Below are 18715 nucleotides of genomic sequence, written 5' to 3'. Positions count from 1 at the left end.
GACACCAAAAAATTGTCAGTGTTGTGCTGTTAGAAAAAAAAATAATTAACACCTTCTGATCAAACAGAATCGAGTATTCAACAGGGACGCTGTATAAAGATTACTGTAAACACTGTAGTGATAAAAAGTTATGGCCTATCAAATACCTAGCTAATAGCCTGCTATAGGTTAATTAGCATAATGGCACCAGTCATCCACACACACACACACCAGACACGATTATCCAATGAGTCAATTATGCACCAGATGACTTCAGTGACTTTGACCGTGCCATGATTGTTGGTGCTAGATGGGCTGCTTGGAGTATTTCAGAAACTGCTGATCTCCTGGGATTTTCAAAGACAACAGTTTCACAGAATAGAGCAAAAAACAAAACGGACAAAAAGAAAACACACGAAGTGAGCATCAGTTCTGATGCTTTGTTGATGAGAGACTGGTGCAAGCTCACAGGAAAGTTATAGTGACTCAAATAACTACTCATTACAACCATAGTGACCTGACAAGCATCTGAATGCACAACACACCAAACCTTGAGGCAGATGGGTTACATCAACAACAAAAAAGACCCACCTGAGGTTCCATTTCTGTCTGCCAAGAACAGGAGTCTGAGACAGTGGAAGATGCCTGGTCTGATGAAACTCGATTTCTGCTACAACATGCAGATGGTAGGGTCAGATTTTGCCATCGAGAGCATGAATCCATGGAGCCAACCTGCTTTGTGACAGTTTAGGCTGGTGGTGATGGTATAATGTTACGGGGAATGTTTTCTTGGCACACATTGGGCCCCTTAATACCAACTGAGCCTACATGAGTATTGTTTCTGAACATGTGCATCCCTTTGTGGCCACACTTCACCCACCTTCCAATGGCTACTTCTAGCATCATGACGCACCACCTCACAAAGCAGAAGTTCAAATTGGTTCCGTGAACATGGCAAGGAGTTCGATGTACTTCAGTGGCATCCACAGTCACCAGGTCTGAATCCCAATAGAGCACCTTTGGGATGTAGTCGAATGAGAGATTTACAGCATGAATGTGCAGCTGAGAAATATATACAAATATGACCACTTTATGAGTCATAACAAGTTAATGTGTCCGAAGCAGAAAAAATGGACAAGCATCTGAGCTATTCTGACAAGGGGTTAAATTGTGATGGCTAGACGACTGGGTCAGGTCTTGTGGGGTGGTTCTCGGTACGCAGTGGTTAGTACCTACCTCTTTCAACAGGATAATGTGCCCTGCCAAACTGCAAAAATTGTTCAGGAATGGTTTGAGGAACATGACGAATAGTTCAAGGATTTGACTTGGACTCTAAATTCCCCAGATCTCAATCTGATCTAGCATCTGTGGGATGTTCTGGACAAACAATTCTGATCTAAGGGGCCCCCATCCCCCAGGACGTAAAGGTTCTACAGCTATTGTCTTGGTGCACATCTTCAGAGGTCCTGTGGAGTCCATGCCTCGACCGGTCAGAGCTGTTTTTGGCAGCACAATGGGGACCAACACAGTATTAGGCAGGTGGTTTTAATGTTGTGGCTGATCGATGTATTTTATTACACAATAAATTGAATGTTAGAATTGTGAATAAACTTGCTGCTTTCAGCTATTTTTTTTTTTTGTATTAAAACTGATATACTGTGGGCTCACTTTTTATTGTTAGAGATTTAATGAAAAAAAAAAAATGCCATTAAGCTACACATAACATGCTTAATTTTTTATTTTTTTTCCCCCCAAATATATTAAAAATTAAAAACTGAAATCTCTCATTTAGCAAAGTATCACACCTTTGACTAGGCCACTCCAAATGAAGCTCAGGTGCATCCCGTTTGTTTTGATTATCGTGTGATGTCCCTACATTTGCCACAGTCGGACTCCAGGCAAGTTCTAATTGACTAGACATGATTTAGAAAGGCACACACCAGTTTTTATAAGGTCCCACATTTCACGGAGCATGAAGTCCAAGTACAGCACTCTGATTAAATTGTGCCGAGACTTAGATCTGGGGAAAGGCTTAACACAATTTATAACGCTCTGAATGTTCCCAGGAGCACAGTGGGCTGCATTATTGTAAAATGGAAGAAGTTTGGAACCAGCAGGAATCTTGCTAGTGCTCTGTAACCTGGTTAGAAGGGCCTTACTCAGTGAGGTGACAAAAGAACCACAGTGGCCATTCTAAGGAAGCTTCAGAAGTCCTGTGCAGAGTTGGGAGAACCTGCACGAATACTCCATCTACCAGGCCTTTATGTTAGACTGCCTAGATGCAAGCCATTCCTGAGTAAAAGGCACATGGAAGACACTTAAATGATTGAGTGCATAAGGAAAAAGATTTGGCTGAACTCCAAGTGCCATGTCTGGCAAATCCATGTATCGCTTATCAACTGGCTAAAACCATCCCTAAGGTGAAGCATGGTGGCAGCGGCATCACGCTATATATTCACACTTCTCAGAGGTAGGAATGGGGAGACTGATCAGAATTGAGGTAAGGATGAATGCAGGGAGGTTCTTGAGAACCTGCTCCAGATATCACACGACCTCAGACTGGGATGCCGTTTCACCTTTGAGCACAACAACAACGACCCAAAGCGTACAACCAAGACAACACTAGAGTGGCTTTGAGACAAGTCTCAATGTCCTTGAGCGGTCCAGCCAAAACCCAGACATAGGTGATAAGAACTGAAGATAGCGGTTCACAATTTAATCCGATTGTTCTTGAGAGGTTCTGCCAGGAAGAACAAGAGAACTCCAAGTGTGCAAAGTTTGTGGAGACTTACCCTAGACGACTCGTAGCTCTAATTGCCGTCATAGGTGCTTCAACAAAAGCGCTGAATAAAGGGTCTGAACACTTATCTAAATTTGCAAAAAAAAAGTTTCCGAAAACGCTTTTGTTTTATGTGTAGATTAATGGCAAAAAGTATATTTAACCCATTTTATATTAAATCTGTAAACACAAATTTTGCAAACCCACTGTAGGCTACAGTATTCGCAATGAACACAATCATCTAGACTACACCATGATGAAATCTCAGCATGGACTATAGTTTAGCATGCATTCTAGTTTTGAAGACTTTTCTTAAAATAACCAAAATGTTCTAGTTACTAAAATACACATGAAATCTAGTGTTTACATCACAGAAGAGTTAACTATAGATCATCATCTACACAGCCTAGGAAGAGTATTATACTTTCCTAGTCTGTTTATAAGCAATATGATTTTATTATTCCGGTCACATTATGCGAGAGATTTTTTTGGTTTGTTCTTTGGGAAGAATGTGTTATTGCAGTGTTGCTGTTAATCATGCCCTTTATATTTTCTCCCAGACATTATCTTCACAGGAAATGTTCACCTCTTCTGTAAATGGCTAGTGTTTAATTAATGCACGCAGCCCTCCACAGACAGACTCAATATAGCTTTATAGAGTTTCCTAAACTTTCTAAAAAACTTTAAATAAGCTGGCATTTATAGCTGCGAGATAAATTTAAAAGCTTGGGGGGGGGGGGGGGGGGGGGGAACACACACACACACACACACACACACACGTGGAACACCAAGTCTGGGCATGTCGAATCAAAAAGTGAGCACTAGAAAATAATGGAACGCTCAAGTGAAATCATCAGTTCATACTTTTTATTTTAACAACAGTAACTACTCTGGACTATGAATGCTCATGACTAGTTTCTTCTGAAAGAATCCCAAACAATGCTTTAAGTACAGAAGTATAACCACCCATACAAGACTGAAGCCATGAATAGTGCTGCAAATTCATCAAACAGATCTGGTTCTAAGCTCCATATAGGGAACTGGTGTTGTCAGTTTGTGAAATAGTCCAAATACTCAAGCACTCAGCTTTCATCAGCTTCCAGATTAATGTTGTTCCCAAATTTGGCATACAACTGAACCTTCAGATCTCCGAGGACTTCCTGTATTGATGTTACTCGACCTTCCAGAGATTTGATTTCCTCCTTCAGTGTTTCCTGTAGAGATGGGGACATCGAGAACATTCTTTAAAAAAAAATTCTATATGCTGGCCTGGATGGCAAAGTCTACATTATTTAGCTCAGGTGTAGTGGCCTGGGGAAAACTGTCAATGGATCAATGTGGCTGAATTCTGGAAAAATCAGCTTTTGAGGTCACTAGGGCTGTGACTGTGGCCATGACAACCGTAGTGGTAGTCTGTCTCCTGTGGTAGTGTCACATCACACGCCACATTAAGGTTTCTGCATGAGTGGGCACTAGGACAAGTACAAATTACAATGTTTTGTATACAAGTGTAATAATAACAATAGTTATATTCATTTGTATTCATAGCCTACCATATAGCGGGAGATTTTACATTAATACACAAATTACGTAAACATAATCAAACGCCTTATATGGTGGTGTCTGTTAGTTTGGCGCGAGTTTGTTTGAGAAAAATCCAGCCAGGCAAATTCCGCTATTTCACTTCGGGTTCTGCTGCCGTGTTGGATCTTGTTAGGAAGCCAAATGTTACGTTGGCGATCTGGGAGCATTTTGGATTTGTGCCTAACGAGAGAGAAATGTGCGACTGTGTTTCACTCCATCCACTTCTCCTTGCGGCAATCACAATACCATATCCCACCCCACGCTTCTCATTGCGACAACACGACAACAAGGCGGTATTGAGCTTCACTGATGGAAGTTCTAAAATAAACCCTCATGTCATTGATTTAATTTCAGCCTATAAAATGTTAGATAGAGTGACATTAAGGCCACCATCACAGCCCTAGATGTCACCAAAAACATTTGTGGAAAGATTTTAATTTATTAAAAGAACAAACCTGAAAGCTTTAAAATAGAAAAATATATATATTATTTGTACATCTTAAGCAGCACCTTCACTTCTAGTCGCATGCAAAAAAACAAAAAAAACATTTCAGTTCAGGAAAGCATATAGTGTTCAGAACAATAGAAAACATACAAATTGAACAATTTGACATTATGGATTTCCCAGGCCGCCACACGCATAAATAAATAAATAAATAAATACAAGACTTTGATAACTAAGACACATCTTTGCTGTGTCTTAGTTATTAAAGTCTTGTATTTATTTATTTTTTTATTTATTTATGTTTTTTGTTTGTTTTTCCTCCATGGCTCAAATAAGCAATATGGGGGGGGGGGGGGGGGGGTGTTTCGGGTGGCGCACAAACAAAAACCACAGCTTCTTTAAAACCAGGGACGTTAAAACCTCATTTAAAAAATATATAAAGGCTTAAGGAGTTCAGAATGCACAGCGACAACCAAACTAAGACAAATTGGTTGTCTTTCCTCTAAACTTCTTAAACTCTACACAGCCTAAACTTCCCACCGCTAACTGATCTCTGCAACTATACATTCATGAAGCCCAATATTCAGGGTCCTCACTAGTGTTGGGTAGAAGAGCGTGTCTGAGTGATAAACTCCGCTTTCTAGTACAAGTCACCTTACTCGACTCCTGTCCACGGCAACGTTTTGTCATGAAACACACCAGTAATTGAACGTCACGTTTGTTTAAAAGTCACACGATCGATATAAGAGATAAAAAAAAAAAAAAAAAAAAAAAGTTTTTGTTACTCATGGCATTTGCTCGAGTTGCGCTTTAAAGGGTAATCGCTGACCTTAGCGGCCTCTAGCATCAGCAGCGTGTCCTCCTGCGTGTGACTGATGAAAACATCTCCGATGTGATATGGGATCGGGAGATCATCGTCCTCCAGCATTAAAAGGTCCTCGCTTGCATCCTCTAAATTCTGAAGAGATTTCTGGAAAAGAAAGAAAGAAAGAAAAAAAGAACTCCAATAAACAGGATAATTATCAGCATGGAGCGTCAGAATATTAATATTTCAGTCAATGGCATAAACACGGGCTTACTTTTTTGGCTTCTATTTCATCCTTCAACTCGGTCACCCGATTTGTGCTCCTAGCAAACTTATTAATCTTCTGCTGGTCTTCAAATGTGACATTGACATCTTCGACCGCCTGAGAAGGAGATAAGTGCGTAATAACTACTGTCTAAACGCAGAACATCTTTTCATTTCTAAAGAAAGTTAAAAAAAAAAAGAAAGAAAAGAAAAATACACCCTGAATGACTTGCGTAATCAATACATTATGCTTAATTGTTCAAAACGTTATTTAACGACCAAGTTGATTTAAACTTCCTTATGCTGGTTTCCTTCATTACCCACAATGCCGTTTGACTACCTGCAGCACCAGTGGGAATTCACGTCTAGCTAAAGAGACCTTCAGTCTTTTAGTGTACACTCTGCTTAAACAGATCAGCTTCCAAAGTTTCAACTTTGTACAGGCATAGTACTCATCATCTTGTAGATCACTAACTAGCCAAGCTGGAAGTCAATGTACACTCACCCTCCACTTTATTAGGAAAGCCTGCTCATTAATGCGCTTATCCGATCAGCCAATCATGTGGCAGCAGCACTAACGCAAAAAAAAAAAACAACAACAAAAAAAAAACCAAACATCAGAACGGAGAAAAGAAAGAAAGAAAGAAGAAAAAAAAAAAAAAAAAAAAAAAAAAAAAAGTGTGATTTCTATGACTTTGATCATGGCGTAGATCTTCTGGCATGTTCACACACACAGCATTCTCTACACTTTACACAGAATGTTGTCTAGAAAAAACTAAACGACAACACTGTATGAGCGACAGTCCTGTCGGGGGAAACGCCTTGCTGATAAGAGAGGTCAGAAGAAATGGTCAGATTGGTTCGAGTTGCCAGGAAGGATTTAGTAACTCAAATAATCACTCTTTACAACCGTGGTGAGCAGAAAAGCATCTCAGCGTGCACAAAACATCGAACTTCGAGGGAGATCAGCAACAACAGCAGAAGACCACACTGGGTTCCACTCCTGACAGCCAAGAACAGGAATCTGAGGCTATTATGGGCACAGACTCACTCAAAATAAACAGATGAAGACTGGAAAAAGTTCAAATGATTTAAAAAAAAAAAAAAAAAAAAAAAAAAAAAAAACCACTTCAACTGTCCAGTTTGGCTGAGTACTCATGATAGCCCCAGATTCCTGTTCTTGGCTGACAGGAGTGGAACCTGATGTCTCAAATAAGCACTCTGTACAACCGTAGTGAGCAGGAAAGCATCCCAGAATGCATAAGACATAATACATAACTCAAGACAGCCCATCCACCTCAAGATTCAATGTGTTGTGCATTCGGAGACGCTTTTCAGCTCACCACTATAGACTCCCAGTCTGGTCATTCTCCTCGGAAATCTCTCAACAAGCTGTTTCAGCCTGCAGACCCTCCACACACACCATTCTGTGTAAACTCCACAGACCGCCACGTGTGAAAATCCCAGGAGATCAACAGTTTCTGAAATACTCAAACCGACCCTTCTGGCACAAACAACCATTCCATGAGTAAAGCCACTGAGGTTTTTTCTCCCATTCTGATATTTGATGTGAACATTACCTGAGGCTCTTGACCTGTATCTGCAAGACATTAGGTATAAACGAGCAGGTGTGTCTATTAAAGTGGACAGCGAGAGTATACGTCATAGAGCCGCAACGCATACGGGATGTGTGTCCAGTGTTTGCTGTCTCAATTACTTCGAGTATATTGTCTGTAAACCGTATATAATATGCATACTGTTTGTTGTCTGCACTGTATATCGCTAGTTTGTGTTGTCCGTCCCGCCAGGATTTGGCGATCGCAGAAATTAACGCAAAAGCAAGCAAACACCACAATATTCAGGGAAACTCGCCCTTCCTTTTTAATTTTTTTTTTCCTTTAAATAAATTACCACAGACTTCAGTCCAGACACGTCATGTGATGTCATCATAACGTGCATTCAGCCATCGTTGATTCATGTACGTCGAACACGAGTACAGCTTAAAAAAAGGGGTCTCATTTACCAACAAACATCACTGCGAAAGAAGGTTTCATGCCTCGAAATTTCCCATCAACCACCATCATAACTGCACCAGGGTTAGGTAGGCCCTCCTGTGACGTCAGCACGGCGCACAATCTCTACCTTCTCACGGGGAGAATGAAAATACAGCTCCAACTAACAGTTTAGCAAGAGAATCACTAAATATAACACAATCATGTCAATGCAGACATATTTAATGCGTTTGAGAGTGGACTTTTCCTTTAATGGATTTGATTATAAGAAGAAACAAGCTTAATATGCACAAAGCAGGTAAGATTAATGATATTTTATAGTGTATAGTGTATAAAATGCCTTAGAAATCCAGTTCAGTGTTGCCAAATAGGGAGATATTCATTCTGGACCTGGTCCTAATTGGCGTGACTCGCTAGCTAACGGTCTAGCAACAGAATTAGCAACGAATAATATTTCTAAAGAATCACACATACTAACTACCATTTACGCAAAACCCAAAACGCCAAGTAAACCTAAACAGAAATCCGACAGTAATTATAAAACTAACACAAAGCGCAGAGAGACTTACGACAGATTTCTTGACGGTGGCTGCCATCTTAAAACGGAAGTGGAAGTCCTTATGGCGTTCTTCTAACCCCGTATTTCTAACAAATCCCGCCTCCCTCGCGAGGATTGGCTATTAGTTCGTACTCTCAATCTGATTGGACAATTCACTTAATCAATCCTAGCGCAGAAGCCGGAACTGATCGAAATGCAGGTGGGGAAAAAAACACCCGTTGTCAGTAAACGGTGAAGGACGCAGAAAGTGTCGATTATTAAATTTCTTTCAAGTTGTTTCGATTTTTAACATTGTTTTTAACAGATGACGAACTGATTTATAACAGTTTACAAAAAACACTGAAATTCCTGTTTTGTACATGTGCGGTGAAATAAGAACGTTGTAGAAATACTGACATCTACTGGACAAAATAGTGTGACTAATGTAAAAACAAAGAAAGAAACAATAAGTGGTGAAAAATAAATAATAAATAATAATAATAAATAATAATACCATATTGTTGTTGTTGTTGTTGTTATAACAAGATATTTAAATATTATATTATATATACACCACCAGTCAATAGTTTAGACACACTCATTCTTAATTTTTTCATTCCCCCCACATTTTATAATAATAATAAAGTCTTAAAGACTCTGGAATAACACAAATGGAACTATGGGAATTATGTTGTGATAACAAAATCCAAAATAAATAAAAAATAATTAAATATTTTAACATCTTCAAAGTCGACGCCCTTTTTGACTACAATTTCCAGAAACGTATTCTTGGCGATTTCTCAACCAATTTCTTGAGGAATTTCCCTGAGATGCTTTTTAAACAGTATTAAAGGAGTTCCCACCTATGCTGCACACTTATCGGCTGCTTTTCGGAATATTTCTCCTTTTCGGAATACTCTCCAAGTCATCTATTTAAAAAATATAATAAATAAAATTGTAGATAAAATGTTTTCTAATGAAAGAAATGAATATGTTGGCACAATTATATTTTTTGTCTACAACACTGATTTCAAACATTCAATCATACACCTTCAGACCTTCAGTGTGTTTGTATGTGTGCATTCAATGTATTATCAGAGCTACAGTTCTGTTCATTAGTCGGGGCTTTTGAATCTCAGTACATTTCTGTGTGAACATACCTTCCAATACTGTTTTAATGTGCCTTTGTCCAGTGCATTGTATAATTATTCACTCCCCTTGAAGCTGTTCTTGGAAGGCCCCAGTGTCTATTGTCAATCACTATTGTCTAGTGTCAATTCTTGATCGAATTGAGTTCTGGAGAATTTGGAGGCCAAGTCAACACCTTGAACTCTTCGTCGTGTTCCTCAGACCATTCCTGAACAATATTTTTCCTCGAGGAGGCTGTCAAGTCAGAGAAGTAACCATGAGGCCAAGGGTAACTCTCAACATCATGCTACCACCACCATGCTTCATAGTGGGGATGGAGTTCTCAAGACGATAAGAAGTGCTTGGTTCGTGCCAAATGTAGTGCTTGGTTCCAAGGCCTTTTTTTTAAAATCTCATCAGACCAGAGAACCTGTTCCACATGAGTCCAACATGCCTTTAGGCAAACTTCAAACAGGATTTCATATGGCTTGCCACTTTCATAAATCCCGGCTTTGTGGAACGTCTGGGCCATGGTTGCCCTGTGAGCAGTTTCTCCAATATATTGTGGAATCTCTCCAGCTCCTCCAGAGTTACCCGTGACCTCTTGGTTGCTTCATATATGTTGTTTAAAAAAGTGTCAAAATTAATCATTAAACCAATCTTTACACAATTCAGTAGACAGAGCCAATTCCTGGCTTGAAAAGTAAACAACATTTATTTTAATAATAGATATTCTCTCTATCGTGTTCCTTGGTGTCTCTTTAGTAAGCATCCACTTTGTAAACAGCAAGCTTGCTGCACCCTAAGGCAAATATTAGCACAATGCTTGCAGCCTGTTTTATGATGATTTCATTATTGATTTAGATCAGTGGTTCTCAACCAAGGGGGCGCAAATTATTTTCAAGGAAAAAAAAAACACAGACAGGGCATCATTTGTGTACTCAGTGTATTTTATTGCTTTTCAAATAGAATGTGTATAGATGAAAAACCCTGCGTTCCCTCTCCCTCTGTATGTTCTTTTTGCTGGGGAGAGGCGGAGCTTAGCCTGCCGTTTATCTCGCTGTCGGTGCAGTACCAGTGCTGCTGACTTAGCGAATTTTTTGCAAAAAAAAAAAGCACCTCACGACAAATCTAGCGACTTTTTGGACAAACCTTAGCGACTTTCCAAATATCACTAGTTCTGTCCTGCGAGTGCGAGGTCTTGCTTTCCCGCTACACTCACACCTCTCTCTGCGTCCGCTCTGTTTGGTGAGGGGCTGAGAGCCGGAGATTTAACGACGTCGTGGATAACGAGACCCGCCCTTCCTCCGAATTTACATCATTTATACGCGAATGTTTTTAGAACGCGGGACGAATGCAACATGTTTCACATGTAAAACAGTCCACGTTAGTACAGCCTAGTTCTCTCGTTCAAAGTGATTATAGTGTTCAGAAACGTTTTTGATCATTCATGTTCCGCACCTGTCCGTTATATAGTTTTAGAAAAGTCGTAAAAGTTATTTTAAAAAATCATAAAAGCTATGAAAAATAATTACATGATAGGGGAGGCTTGGGGGGGCTTTAGTTACAAAAGGTTGAGAACCTCTGATGTAGATTTAGACATATCAGGACCGACATAGCTAATAAATACCAACACATATTACAGCTGTGCATGGACATAATAATATAAATTTTTTTACTTCTGCAAAAATGTATTATTATTTTTTTGTTAAATGCTCAGCCACACAAGGCTATTGGTTTATTTGAATAAATATGGATTTTTGGACTGGTGAAGCTATACACACTGGAATTCCTAGAGGGCCTTTAAGGACTTCGATGCCTCACATGTCTGAAGAATTCCTTTCATGATGGCAGAGGGCAACCAGAAAGGAATTTCTCTTCCGCCTCCACTGTGTACATTTACAATGTGACATTTACACTGCAACTCCAGCCTCCATTTATTACCACATTATTAACTCTGAGCAATAGATGATCGGTCCGAGGCAGTTTATGGCTTTGTTCGTGTTTTCCATCATCATGCATCACTGTGACTAGGGTTATACACTTTGGGCATGTTGACTTCTTTGTTCAGGGGGCAAACTATTTTTAAATAATAGATTAGTTTGAGTGAAAGGAAATGTTCTTTCTTGTTTTCGTGATTAAATTCAAGCATCTACACTATAGGAATGCATGAGATTGAACTAAATTCCTGGATTGGGCGTGAGCAGCAGAAAAATTTCACGACTTTAAGGAATAGACTTTGTATTGTTGACTCAGAGCGCAGATTAAAAAATCATTAGAGACACTGTAAAGTCTCAAGCTTTTTGTAGCTAGGGACTCTATAATTGAAAAAGAACCCCCCCCCCCCCCCCCCACACACATATATATATATATATATATAAATAAAATTTTATAATAACATTATGACAATAACATTATGTCTATTTATTACAGCCTTAAAGCTTTTAATTCCTGAAAAGTTCGAGAGGACGCACAATAGATCCAAGTAAGTGTTGTTTATAGTCCAGATTGTTTTTGATTTATTGAGATTTGTATTAAACCAATTCAGTTCAAGTGATCAGTCAAACTGGCTGCTAAGTTTATGAATTCACTGGTGTTTTGGGATTTCCACTGCTGTAACTAAATGGGAAAAAAATTTTGCAGAACCCCCGGGAACACTACACAGACCCCTTGCAGTCCCCGGACCCCACTTTGAGAACCACTGCTGTAAACGACTTTACATACAGGGCTGTAGGTTAGTAGAGAGCACCCCCAAGCCAGTCTACAATTGTAAGGAAAACGCTTCAGACGGTAAACTTTTTACTATACAGTTGAGGCCTTAAGTTTACATACACCTTACAGAGTCTGCAAAATGTTATTAATTTTAAATAAATAAATAGATAGATAAATAAATAAATAAGAGGAATCATAAAAAAAATTATATTGTTGTGTATTTAGTCTTGCCCTGAATAAACTATTTCACATAACAGATGTGTACATATAGTCCACAAGACACAATAATAACTGAATTTACACACACGAGCCAATTCAAAAGTTTACACACCCTTGATTATTAATCCCGTGTGTCGTTACCTGGATGATCAGCGACTGTGTTTATGTTGTGTGAGAGTTCTTCACGAGTCCCTTGTTCGTCCTGAGCAGTTAAACCGCCCCACTGTTCTTCAGAAAAATCCTCCAGGTCCTCCAAATTCTTCACTTTTCCAGCATCTTCTGTATATTCGACCCCTTTCCAACAGCGACTATATGATGTTCAGATCCGTCTTTTCTCACTGAGGACGACCGAGGGACTCGTACACGACTATTACATAAGGTGCAAACATTCACTGATGCTCAAGGAGGCGACACGATACATTAAGAGCCAGGGGGGTGTAAACTTTTGAACTTTTGATGATCAGTATAAATTGTTATTATTTTATCTTCCGAGAAACATTTAGATATCTTATGTGGATTCTGAATTGCAGTACTAAATGAAAATAATGAGATATTTAAGCAAAATAATACTAATTTACACTATATATAGTCCTGAAAGCTACAGGCTTTCCTGAACTGAAATACGTTCCTCTTTTGATGTATCTCAAGTTCTAGCATTTTTTAAATTTACTTCCGAAAGTGAAAACAGTGAAAATCACATTTCATTCTAATTCCACTTTAAATGCATATTAGGAAGAAAAAAAAAGAGTTAGATTTAGCTTCTTAGGTTTCCCACATACACGAAATGTTTTCCTTTTCAGAGACTCTTCCAAGTAACACACGTCTAGCCAAGAACCTTTCCAAACCCAGAGCAACATTTTTTTAAGAGCGTATACTATGTTCCAGGTGGATTCTGGGTCAGACATGTTTTTTTTTTTTCTTTATAAGGTTGGCATTAGACACAAAGTCTCAAAGTCTCTCAAAAAAACTGGAATTTATGGAATGTTCTAGCAAGATATGATGCTGACACCGGAGAGAGTGAAAATCGAAAGATGATCAACCTAAAGCAAAATGGACTCTTTGCTCAGATAATGAACTATACTCAGTGCTCACAAGCTTTAGATTTCTAAGCTCACATGTTGGAGTACAATTATGCCGTTTGATTTAGTCACACATTACTGATGGTCACACTCTCATTAGGAAGGTAAGAGCAAGCATCTTTTTTTTTTTTTAAAAAAAACAAAACAAACACACAAACTACATAACCATATACATTATGGGAGGCAAATTGTACTAAATTATTAAATCGTTTAAGCAGTGAAGAAAAGCCCGTTTTGGCAGGTCTGAAAAGCAGAAATGAAATCGACAAAAATATTTCTTTGCATCAAAATGAAAGCGGCAGATTCAGCATCATTTTTTTGTCGTTGTTGTGCAACACAGACAACATGTGGGATTGGAAATTGAGACCAAGAACGCTGCTCTCACACTTGGATCAAGAAAATGCGTGTTTTCTTAAGACGGGCTTCACTTTTTTGTGTGTTTTGCAATAACAAATCAACAGGTAGCACAAATGTGCACGTCTTCACCCGTTCATGCATAGTAGCAACATATAAGAAGTACATCACCGGTGCTGTCATTTAATATAAGTCATTGTCCTGATTTCAGTTGCTTTCTGGGTTATTTGCTAGTTTCTCATGCCACTAGTATTTAACTTTCTACACAAAGTCCAAAACTTAGTAAAAAAATAAAATAAAATTGTGGCACACGCAAATGAATGCCGTAATCTTGCAACCGTCCTAAACTGTGTACTTTCTTTCCAGAATATTACTAGATTTTGTTTATTTATTTTTTGTAATCAACATTAGATATTTTACATTTGAATGTTAATTTTTGTTAGATAGATAGATAGATAGATACATAGATAGATAGATACATAGATAGATAGATACATAGATAGATAGAAAGATAGATAGATACATAGATAGATAGACAGATCTGATATCAACAAAACTTAACATTCAAATCTAAAATATATAATGCTGATTACAAAAAACTGATAGATAAATAGATAAATAGATAGATAGATGGATATATAGATAGATAGATAGATAGATGGATATAGACAGATAGACAGACAGACAGACAGACAGACAGATAGATAGATAGATAGACAGACAGACAGACAGACAGATAGATAGATAGGTAGATAGACAGACAGACAGACAGATAGATAGATAGATAGAGGGATAGATAGATAGATAAATAGATAGACAGACAGACAGATAGATAGACAGACAGACAGACAGACAGATAGATAGATAGATAGACAGACAGACAGACAGACAGACAGACAGACAGATAGATAGACAGACAGACAGATAGATAGATAGATAGACAGACAGACAGACAGACAGACAGATAGATAGACAGACAGACAGACAGACAGACAGACAGACAGACAGACAGATAGATAGATAGACAGACAGACAGACAGACAGACAGACAGATAGATAGATAGATAGATAGATAGATAGATAGATAGATAGATAGATAGAATCTGGTCATTGTAAATAATTCATGAATGAAAAGGTTCAAAGCTATTGCATCCACTCGTCATTTATAACTTGAACTCATGTTACAATGTACTCATGGAAAAAAAATAAACATTATGGACAAATTTTTTAAGCATGATACATGTACATGTACATTTGTGAGCTGCGTACTCACATTCTCCATCATTACTGCCACAACCTACAGTATGGTGGCTATCTGAATGTGGCTTAAACTTAACGAAGCCCTCTCTAATGTCATCAGTAAAAACATGAACTGTATTGCCAGTGGATCTCGATTATGGTTTCACATTAGTGCTGTGTTTGTTTTGGAATGGGTATCTTCTGGAAACACATATTAGAAAAGAACTGGTTAGATTTCCACGCTAGAGGGTTCTTTGGTTTGGCTCTCTAGGAGAGCCTGTAAAGGTTCCCACATATACTGTAAAAGAATCTTCCATGTAGCACACGTCCAGGAAGTGAAGAACCCATCCAAACCCCGAGTAACATTTTTAATACGAGTATAAAGTGTGTTCCAGGTGGATATATGTGGGGTTTTGGACACAACATCTCCCAAGAAACTGAAACGTCAGCAACTCCATCTGTTCTCGCAGTGACTGGGGTGTTTCAGAATGGAAATATGACGAACCTACCTCAAGCCAAAGTGACTCTTGTGCTCAGATAACGAACTGTAATCAATGCACAAGCTTTAGATTTCAAAACACACACGTTGGAGTGCAATTAGATGATATTTGATACTTTTTTATTATATATTTCATACCCCTTACAGGCAAATGACAATAACTTCACATGTAAACAATCACATCATTTTTTTTTTTTTTTTTTTTTTAGGCACATATGGTCATGTGAAAAAATAAGTACACCCCATGGAAATTGTTGGCTTTTTTGACATATTTGCACGAGCAAACATTTGATCATCTTTGTAACAGTGCCTATTAATAAAGTTGATATACTTGAACAAAACCACAAGGAAAATGAGCTTTTTCAATCATTTAGTCAACAGAAATCTCAAAAGATGGGATGGTGCTCTGGTCTTCTGTGGAAAGAGTAAGTACACCCTAAGTAATTCCCCATCAGCAGAAATAACTTATTGTAGGCGTTTTGCAGCAGAGGCATATATATATATATATATATATATATATATATATATATATATATATATATATATGGGGGTGGAGCGGTACTTCCAAATAATACGGAAAATTTACATGTATATACCATTCTATTGCAAATGTAGAGAATGCGGCAGCATGCGAGTTATAATTAAATAATTATAATAAAGGTATAACTCCACTGCTGTGGCATTTCTGACAACGACATTCAATTTATTTTTTATCCAAAACCATTCAACGACAGTATCATACAGTGGTTTAGCACGCCCTCACGTGCTTATATAAGTGTTAGTTACCAGTGCGTAATAGTTGACACGTTTTAATGCGTTTGTGGTATGTTTTGGGGAAATGCATCTAAGTGAATGTGTAAGGCATTCATATCTTTGACCTCATGATAGCTTGCAAGTTTACAAGATCATCAAAATTGAACACGAATTCAACATGATTACCTTCTTGATTCTCATTGTTTAGTTTCGTAAAATAAAAGAAACTGATATTTAGTAATATTATCATATCCCTTTTTTTTTTGTTTGTTTGATATATGTGTTATGAATTGTATCCGTATCAACGTCTTTCAAAAGCAATGTGCAGGAAATGCTCAACTGCCTAAAAGACACTGAGATCGAGACTGTTTTCCCCTCTCTTTCTCAACTCCTACGAATATATGCCACATTACCTGTCTCCACATCTACAGCTGAACGTTAAAATTTATGAAATCCAATGAAGAGAGGCTCCCTGACCTTCTGATACTCTCTATCGAGAGTGACATTCCAATTAACCGTGAGGAAGTCATTAAAATGTTTAAAAACACAACAGACAGACGAGTACTGCTTTAAATACAGGTGATTTATTCAATAAATAATTACATGTTTAAATATTGTTAAAAAAAAAAAAAAAAAATTCACAAAAATTTGGTTATGTACATTAAAGTAATATACAGGGCCCTCTACTAATATTGGCACCCTTGGTAAATATGAGCAAAGAAGGCTGTGAAAAATTGTCTTTATTGTTTAAATGTTTGAGTTTTTGTTAAAAAAAAACAAAAACACAAAAATACTCTGCTCTCATGGGTGTCACACAATTGCAAACACAAAACAGATTTATCAAATATCTTCATTAAATATAGGTGTGCAACAATTATAAAAGCCCCATAAATTCATATGAGCAAAATATATTTGAAGTATATTCCCATTGATATTTAAAAAAAAATCAAATAAATCAGTACACCTTTGTGAAATAGGAAATTGTTCAACCATGACTTCCTGTTTCACAGGGGTATAAATATGATGTAACACATAGGCCAAATTCCCTTAGTCATTCATAACAATGGGGAAGACTAAGGAATGTAGCTGTGATGTGCAGCAAAAGGTTGTTGAGCTTCACAAAATAGGGCGTGTCTATAAGAAAATAGCACAAGCGTTGAAAATGCCCATTTCCACCATCTGGGCAATAATTAAGAAGTTAGAGTCAACTGGAATTGTTATGAATCAACCTGGAATTGGACGCGTGTCTATATCGTCTCAACGCACTGTGAAGAGGACGGTTCGAGTGGACAAAAAATCTCCAAGGATCACAGCTGGAGAACTGCAGAAGTTAGTTGTGTCTTGGGGTCAGAAAGTCTACAAAACTACAATCTGAAGTCACCGACATCACCACAAGCTGTTTGGAAGGGTTTCAAGAAAAAAGCCTCTACTCTAATCCAGGGTCGGCTGTGACTCAGGTGGTAGAGCGGGTTGTCCACTAATCATAGGGTTGACGGTTTAATTCCGTCCCTCCACATACCAAAGTGTCCTTGGACAGGACACTGAACCCCAAGTTGCTCCTGATGGCAAGTTAGCGCCTTGCATGGCAGCTCTGCTACCACTGATGTGTGAGTGTGTGTGTGTGAACGGGTGAATGAGACACAGTGTAAAGCGCTTTGGATAAAAGCGCTATATAAGTGCAGATCATTTACCATTTACCATCCAAAAACACACTCAAGCATCTTCTATGCTCAGATGAAACCAAGTAACCAAATGGCATCATGGACTCTATCAAATATCAACAGATATTAAATGACTGCCTCTGCCAGAAAGATTCAAATGATCCAAAACATACATCCAAATCAACACAAAAATGGTTTACTGACCACAAAATCATGACCTGCCATGACCATCCCAGTCCCCTGACCTGAACCCCATAGAAAACCTGTGGAGTGAACTGAAGAGGAGAGTCCACCACTGTTTGAAGGATCTTGATTGAGGAACGGTCTCAGATCCCTCGCTATGTATTCTCCAACCTCATCAGGAATTATAGGAGAAGACTCGGAGCTGTTAACTTGGCAAAGCAGCTAGCACAAAGTATAGACTAAAACGATGCCAATAATTGTTGAACACCTACGGTATGTTTAACAAAAATATATATATATATATATTTTGATAAACCTGTGTTTTGTTTGCAATTGGTTGATATCCATGAGAGCAGAGTATGTTTTGTGAATTTGTCAACACAAGATCCATAGCTTAAACAATTAAGACAATTTCTCATAGCCTTCTTTGCTCATATTTACCAAGGGTGCCAATATTAGTGGAGGGCTCTGTATATTGTCAT

General features: G+C 38.2%; 1 protein-coding gene across 1 annotated transcript; it reads right to left on the bottom strand.

The window, feature by feature from the left end:
* Positions 1-3603: 3603 nt before the first annotated feature.
* Positions 3604-8467, bottom strand: pfdn4 (prefoldin subunit 4). Its single transcript, NM_001200772.1, is given in 4 exon segments — positions 3604-3972; positions 5617-5757; positions 5867-5974; positions 8438-8467. Coding segments are annotated over 4 exon segments (408 nt in total). The 5' UTR covers positions 8465-8467; the 3' UTR covers positions 3604-3840.
* Between the last annotated feature and the right edge of the window lie 10248 nt (positions 8468-18715).

This window comes from Ictalurus punctatus, chromosome 15, assembly GCF_001660625.3.
Source record: "Ictalurus punctatus breed USDA103 chromosome 15, Coco_2.0, whole genome shotgun sequence".
Taxonomy (NCBI): Eukaryota; Metazoa; Chordata; class Actinopteri; order Siluriformes; family Ictaluridae; genus Ictalurus; species Ictalurus punctatus.
Note: the sequence above shows the minus strand (reverse complement) of the source record. Positions and strands in the feature narration are given on the sequence as shown.